The 8,197-nt window shown below is 43.4% G+C and overlaps 1 protein-coding gene across 1 annotated transcript; it reads left to right on the top strand.

Annotated features, from left to right (window-relative positions):
• The first annotated feature begins 6,858 nt into the window (after window positions 1–6,858).
• Window positions 6,859–7,791, top strand: LOC144326675 (vomeronasal type-2 receptor 26-like). The gene has a single exon (XM_077923377.1). It carries the CDS (start codon window positions 6,859–6,861, stop codon window positions 7,789–7,791), a length of 933 nt encoding a protein of 310 aa, XP_077779503.1.
• Window positions 7,792–8,197: the final 406 nt, after the last annotated feature.

Genomic DNA, 8,197 nt, shown 5'->3' with positions numbered 1-8,197 from the left:
TCTCTCTCTCTCTCTCTCACACACACACACACACACACACACACAGAGAGAGAGAGAGAGAGAGAGAGAGAGAGAGAGAGAGAGAGAGACCTGCTAGGCTTCATTCATAAGTAAAGATTTATTGTTGCACTTGGAACTTCCCAATCTGTGCTCAAGCTGATCCCAATTACCATGGAGATACTCTGTTTTCTTGTCCCCAGTCCAGTGGTCATCCTTCGCAATACACTTCCCCTACTTAGAATCATAGAAGTTTAGAGTTGGAAGGGACCATGCCGGTCATCTAGTCCAACTCCCTGCAATAAAGGAATCTTTTGCCCAATGATGGGCTCTCACCCATGACCCTGGGATTAAGTGTCTCATGCTCTACCAGTCTTAACCCAAACTTTGGAGAGATTTTTTTTTTTTACTCGGTTTTGTTCTTTGAAGACGGTGTGCTTCTACACTCCTGTGTTACAAGAGCATGCATGGCCCCATTTTTTATTTTATTTTATTTGTATAATAGGCATGCACCCCATTATTTGTGGGTGTTCAGTTTTGTTGCATGGTGAATACCGGTTTGACACTTTTTTATTCTATTTATTTCTTGCAGGTTTAGTGTGAGGTACAGTTGGCACATCATGTCCTTCCTGTTGACCATCCAGGAGATTAACCAGGATCCATGGCTCATACCCAACATCACCCTGGGCTACAACCTCTATGAGAACTATCATGATGCGAGGATGACTTCCGATGCCATGCTAGACCTGCTTGCAGGAGGGGAAGGCAACGTTCCAAACTACCAATGCGGGAAACAGAGTCACATGCTAGTTGTTCTTGAACATGAAAATTCTGCTCTCTCAAAAGAGATTTCAGCCATGTCAGGCATCTACAAAATCCCACAGGTATGAAGGGGGGCAGAATAGAGCAGTGTTTCCCAACCTTTTTTGGGCAAAGGCACACTTGTTTCATGAAAAAAATCTCGAGGCACACCACCATTAGAAAATGTTTAAAAAATTAACTCTGTGCCTATATTGACTATATATAAACTTTTACTTATGTAAAAAAAATTAAAAAATAGTAACAGCATAGAAGGTAATGGTTAGGCCCTCTTTCAAACATGCTGGGTTTTTATTTGCAGGGACTCTTCTACATGGGAAAGCATTCAGCACTGTCATTCTCCCATCTGCCATCTGAATTGGTACTATTCTGGGTCAACTTACTCTGCTGCATGTGTAGATGAAAATGGCACCAAGTGTGGGGGAGGGGGCAGAACAGGTTTCACTAGTGTGCTGCGGAACACCGGTTGGGAAACACTGGAATAGAGGGACAGAGGAGAATGTCAGCTACATCAAATGCCTTTTTGTCTCCAGGGCAGTTAAGAAGGGACATTAAAAAATGAGAAAATCCTGAGCTATGGATCTGAGGCTCTTTCCAAAACTCAGGAACTCCCATCAGCCTCAACTAGCAGATATTTTGTTACATATTAATCAGTTCAGGTAAATAATTAATCTGTTTCTCATCCTGTAAGCAAAACAAAACACCAATCTCTTCCTTTCCTCGCTAGATCAGTTATGGCTTCATGGCCCAGGTTCTTGAAGATAAAACCCAGTACCCTTTTGTCTACCGGATGATCCCCAAAGAAGAAACTCTGTACCAGGGGATTATCAAACTGCTCCTGCATTTTGGATGGACGTGGATTGGTCTCCTTGCTCCAAGCAATGATGACGGAGAGAGATTTGTGAGTGCCTTGACACCTCTGATGATCAGCAGTGGGATTTGCATTGCCATATCAAAAAGAATACCAGAAAAAAATGCATACGAAATATTAGGATCAGATGAATATGTCAGCTGGAATCAAGTATGTGTGTTTGTTTCCTTTGTAACCACGCAAGTGGGATGGGCTTTAATCTTTTCGCTGCAGAGTGAGAAACAGATTGGTCCCAAAGTCTGGATCACAACAGCTTTTCAGGACATCGACTTGAGTTTGTTTTATCCTCCTTATATATTCCAGCACTTCCATGGTTCCTTTTCCTTTGTAATGAAGACAAAATTAAGGAGCACCAGAAATATCTCCTCCGCACCAGACTCCCATTTTCTTCAGCAATTTTGGCGCGAAGCATTTCATTGTTCATATGCAAAACATGTGCTGTCTGTGAGAGGCTGGACGAGGTGTGCACAGGAGAAACTGCAGGATCTGCCCCAGGAGGAGGTGGAGATAACCTTGTCGCAAGACAACTACATCACTTACTTCAGCATCCATGCCATGGCTCAAGCCTTGAATGCTGCCTATTCAGCAAGGTCAAAGCAGCCGTTTCGGGTGGGCGGAGGAGACAACTTGGAATTTCAAAGGCTGCATCCATGGCAGGTATTTCCTTTCTGTGTGTGTGTGTGTGTGTGTGTGTGTGTTTTAAATGCTATCCATTGTAGCAACTATAGAATATGGCATTTTTGATAAGACATTTTTGACGCCTATGGCCTCTGAGGATTTCTAGAAGTCTTTTCTTTTCTTTTCTTTTCTTTTCTTTTCTTTTCTTTTCTTTTCTTTTCTTTTCTTTTCTTTTCTTTTCTTTTCTTTTCTTTTCTTTTCTTTTCTATTGCTCTTATTCTGTAAAGCACCTTGTTATTTTATATGAAAGGTGGGCTAGCTTTCTAATAATAAAATAGAATGCCTGAAATGTGCAACAGCCCCAGTTCATAAGAGCTTAAAGTAAACAAGACCAAGATATCCAACATGGCTTCCTGCTTTCTTAATGCTGGCGTTTCCCATGTCATTCCAGCTTCACCATTTTTTAAAAGAAATCCAGTGCTCAAATACTTCCAAAGGAGGACTGTGTTTGGATGAGAATGGAGAGCTGCCCATTGACTTTTCTATTGAGAACTGGGTGATGTTTCCTAATAAGTCTCGTGTTAGAGTGAAGATTGGGAGCTTGGAGAAAGAGGCACCCACTGGTGTAAAGTTCTCTATTAACTCAGAGGCCATTGAGTGGCCCAAGCAGTTTAACAAGGTATGGGAAAAAGAAACTGTGACAACAAAAAATGAATGGCAAGACAAACTGTTAGAGTATATTGAACTGGCTAGATTAACAGAGGCAATTAGAGATCACATTAGACAAGAGTTTCAAAAAGCATGGGGAAAATGCAGAGAATACTTCACAAAAAAGTGCCCTAAAATACATACAGTGGTACCTTGGGTTACATACACTTCAGGTTACATACGCTTCAGGTTACAGACACCGCTAACCCAGAAATAGTATCTTGGGTTAAGAACTTTGCTTCAGGATGAGAACAGAAATTGTGCTCTGGTGGCGCAGTGGCAGCAGGAGGCCCCATTAGCTAAAGTGGCACTTCAGGTTAAGAACAGTTTCAGGTTAAGAACAGACCTCCGGAACGAATTAAGTATTTAATCCGAGGTACCACTGTACCTGGACTTATTTCAATCAATGTCTGCAGGAGACTTTGTGGATATTTAAGTTACAATTAGAAAAATCTTAATGATTAGGAAACAGTTTATAAGAAGTAAATAAGGAGGCCAGATACAGGATAAAGGAAGTCTTTTATTTGGTTGTTTGTATTGTTGTATGTTATGTTCACATTTAATGAGGGTGGATTTGTGTGTTGGGAGGGGGTTGTGTTATGTTGTAAATAAAATTCCAATAAAATTAAAATTTTAAAAAGGCAATGTAAGAGGGGAGAAACAAGGAGACACTGCTCGCTCCTTCCTGAGCAACTGCTGCAAAACTGCCTTGTAAGGTGGAACAAATGTGCCCATAACAGCTTCCACCACTGCTCTCTCTTGCCACAGGCAGCCCAGATGGGAGGGGAATATGGAGTGCACCTGGGAAAACTAGAGCCGTGGGGTCCTGGGGCAAGAACATGCATTTCCCAGCGCTATCCTGTTCAGTTCTCTCCAAGGGATCAGACCCCTCTGCCTTTCTCAAACACCAAAAATCTTACACCCAGCATAACGCACTCAGTGGCTAGGCATGTGGGAATCTCAAATCCCAAAGTCTGGCAAAAACCACATTTCATACTCCAAGAGCTAATTGATACAAAGTTTTTTTTAAAAGAAGGAGGAGGAGGAGGAGGAAAGGGAGAAGGATAAAGCAAAATATGGCATACAAACTCTGCAACTCAAACCCATCAAATCCTAAGTGATTTTGCTACAACAATATGTTCAGGTATCCACAAGAGTAAAGCAGCAAGGAAGGTCAAAAAGTACATTTTCAACTCCCAGTGTGGGACACAATGGATCCTCATGGAAGGGTCAAAGGCTACATGCCATGGCAATTTTTAAGGACTCTCTCCCCTCCCTTCATTTGTTGTGCAAACTCTTTTCAATCAGAGCATGTCATGTACGGCAGGTAAAGGGGACTGGTACATTTCAAGGAGAGGGGAGGTGATAGACACTTCTGGAACAGGCAATTACCGTATTTTTCTGTATATAAGACACCCCCATGTATAAGGGTATAAGACGCCCCCTATTTTGGGGGACTCCAAATTGAGAAAATGAGACAACCCACAATTCTGAACATAATTTTTTAACAAAAAAACCCCCTAGTCTTATACATGGAAAAGTACGGTATAAATATCGCTAGTTGAAAATGTCAAATGGGATCTCTCAAATTTCTCTGCCAGACAGTATCTTCTCTGCATTTGTGGGGTAAGAAGTGTTTGACTGTGGAATGGGCTCCCTCAGAAGATGGTGGACTCTCCTTCCTTGGAGGTTTTGAAGCTGAGGTCAGATAGCTATCTGTCATGGATGCTTCAACTGAGATTCCTGCATTGCAGGGGGTTGGACTAGATGACCATTGGGGTCCCTTCCAACTCTATGATTCTATGGCTCAAGAGATGCCAAGGCAACATGCTGGCCTCACTCAGGCTTCATAGAGGGGAAGAGAACAATGTAATCCTCTGGTCCACAGAGCTATGAAATCTTAGTCCAGTGGGACTTAGTCCAGTCAGCTGCGGAGGGCGGGGTATAGATAATAATAATAATAATAATAATAATAATAATAATAATAATAATAATAATAATTTATTTATATCCCGCCCTCCCCAGCCGACAACAGTAAAATCATACAGCATTCTAAAATCAGTTCAAATCGAATTGGTGGCAACCACTGGGCTAGAGTTCTGTGAAGAATTACCAAAGGAGAGGGTCAGACTGTGCCTTGGACAAAGGCCTGGTGGAACAGCTCTGTCTTGCAGGCCCTGTGGAAAGATGTCAAGTCCCACAAGGCCCTAGTCTCTTGTGACAGAGGGTTCCACCAGATCGGGGCCACGGCCGAAAAAGCCCTGGCTCTGGTTGAGGCCAGCCTAACCTCTCTGTGGCCCGGGACCTCCAAGATGTTTTTGTTTGAAGACTGTAAGGTCCTCCGTGGGACATACCAGGAGAGGCGGTCCTGTAGGTATGAGGGTCCTAGGCCGTATAGGGCTTTAAAGGTTAAAACCAGCACCTTAAACCTGACCCTGTACTCCACTGGGAACCAGTGCAGCTGGCATAGCACTGGGTGAGTGTGATCCCACGGTGAGGACCCTGTAAAGAGTCTCGCTGTGGCATTCTGCACCCACTGGAGTTTCTGGGTCAGTCTCAAGGGCAGCCCCACGTAGAGCGAGTTACAATAATCCAGTCTGGAGGTGACAAATGTGCATCTAAGGTGTGCCCTTTTTGACCTCTATGCATGAATTTCATAGCCAGAAATACTCCTAGTGGTTTCCTCCTGATGCACCTTCTCTTTATGGTTAGGCCGTGCCGCGCTCGAGATGTACGGAAAGATGTCGACCAGGATATGCCAAAAGGGTTCAGGAAGGAAGGCCAGTTTGCTGCTGTTTGTGTGTTCTGTGTGCGGAGGGGACAATCTCCACTCAGGAAGGTGAGTGACTCCAAGGGTTTCTTGGGAGAATAAAAACAGAGTAGAGATTCACTCAGGGACACTTTCTGTGAAGATTCAATTTTTGAATGTGGATCCTTTCTTGTCTTTGTTATTTTTGCTCACCTTCACTACTTCCAGGAAGTGCGTTGAATTATTATTATTATTATTATTATTATTATTATTATTATTATATGATGCCCATCTGACTGGGTTTCCCCAGCCACTCTGGGCAGCTCCTAACAGAATATTACAAACACGATAAAACACCAAACATTAAAAACTTCCTTGAACAGGGCTGCCTTCAGATGTCTTCAAAAAGCCAGATAGTTGTTTACGTCCTTGACATCCGTTGGGAGGGCATTCCACAGGGTGGGGGCCACTACCGAGAAGGCCCTCTGCCTGGTTCCCTGTAACCTCATTTCTCAGTAAAGATATTACTAGAAGGAAGCAATCTCTGGGGTACAAGGTGGGGAGTAGGGAGAGCCTCAGGATGCATTGCACACAGTCAGTTATTCAGGTATTTTATGCCATGCTTCCAATGAACCAAATCTGAGAACCAACAAAAAAAAAGATAGTTTTAAAAAATCATTTTGAATAACTGAGAAATTGCCAAAAAAATGTAAATACTTAATGCAGTGAAACACAATATAAAGTGAACCATACGTTATGTTACTATGATTACAATACAATGGATGATAAAAAGGTTATCTTTATTAGTAGGGGAAAACCACACAATGAAGATGCCAGATGTATATATCTGGGGTGGCCAGAAGTCTCTCAGCTTTTCCCAACATTGTATGGTTATTTCAGTGATTAAAAAGTAAGCAAAACTTTGTGCACCACCTCTGTCATCTTGGAGTAAGGGCAGAATGCAGGTGTAAGGTTTAAAGAAGCAAATGAGCCAATTCTGCCTATCTTTTGCTATTGCACATTCTTATTTCTTCACCTACACAACATCAGCATCCGTCTTCAAAATGTACAAGAATGCAGAGGGTTCTGGATGTAAATGGTGTTGAAACCATTCTTTTTCTCCTCCTCAGATGCAGAACGTTGTACAAAATGCTCAGAAGATCAGCATCCGAATAAGGAACGAGATCAGTGTGTCCCCAAAATTATTACTTTCTTGTCTTATGAAGAACATTTGGGGATGATCATACTCTCCATTTCCCTATTCTTGTCCTTAGCAACAGGAATCGTGTTAGGAATCTTCATTAAATATAAAGAAACCCCCATAGCCAAAGCCAACAACAGGAACCTCTCCTATATGCTCCTTGTCTCCCTCCTGCTCTCCTTCTTGTCCTCCTTCCTCTTCATCGGCCGTCCCAGGAAGATCACTTGCCTTCTTCAACAAGCAACCTTCTTCATCATCTTCTCTGTTGCCATCTCCTCTGTGTTAGCAAAAACCATCACTGTGGTGCTGGCCTTCCTGGCCACAAAACCAGGGAACAGGGTGAGGAGATGGCTGGGGAAGAGTCTGGCCAACTCCATTGTCATTTCCTGTTCCAGTGTCCAAATGGTCATTTGCACCGTCTGGCTAGGGATCTCTCCCCCATTTCCAGACTCCGACAAGCACTCCCAGACTGCAGAGATCACCCTGCAGTGCAACGAAGGGTCAGTGGCCATGTTTTATGCTGCCCTCGGTTACATGGGCTTCCTAGCTGCCATCTGCTTCACAGTGGCTTTTCTGGCCAGGAAGCTGCCTGGGGCCTTCAATGAAGCCAAGCTGATCACCTTCAGCATGCTAGTCTTCTGCAGCGTTTGGGTCTCCTTTGTGCCCACCTACTTGAGCACAAAGGGGAAATACATGGTGGCTGTGCAGATCTTCTCTATGCTGGCCTCCAGTGCTGGGCTCCTGGGCTGCATCTTCTTTCCCAAGTGCTACATTGTTGTGTTGAGACCTGACCTGAATACAAAGGAGCATCTGACAACAAAAACATAAGGTGGCATCTGTCAGGATTCTGGCAATCCTGTCTTATGTTTATCAAGAACCTGGAGTGTTGTGTTTCATACTTGGGCAAAGGGTGGAGGGATTTGAGCCTTTTGAGAAAACTTCACTTGGTTCACTTGTAGGTGAGATTTCTGAGTAAACTCTAGGTCCCTAATAATGTAGTTCTTTCTCTTAGTGATTGCTTGCTGCTTGAGACTTATGGCTTTTTTCCTTGAGACAGAGGCCCAATGAGAAGCTGGGCCTTCTAGTAAATTTCCAGTGACATTGCCTAAGGGTACACAAGGCAGGTACTCAGTAAAAATGTGCAAGAACCACCTAGAATCATAGAATCATAGAGCTGGAATAGACCACAAGGACCATCGAGTCCAACCCCCTGCCAAGCAGGAAACACCATCAG

This window comes from Podarcis muralis, chromosome 2 (assembly GCF_964188315.1).
Source record: "Podarcis muralis chromosome 2, rPodMur119.hap1.1, whole genome shotgun sequence".
NCBI lineage: Eukaryota > Metazoa > Chordata > Lepidosauria > Squamata > Lacertidae > Podarcis > Podarcis muralis.
The sequence above is the reverse complement of the archived record's forward strand: the minus strand, read 5'-3'. Positions and strand labels throughout refer to the sequence as shown.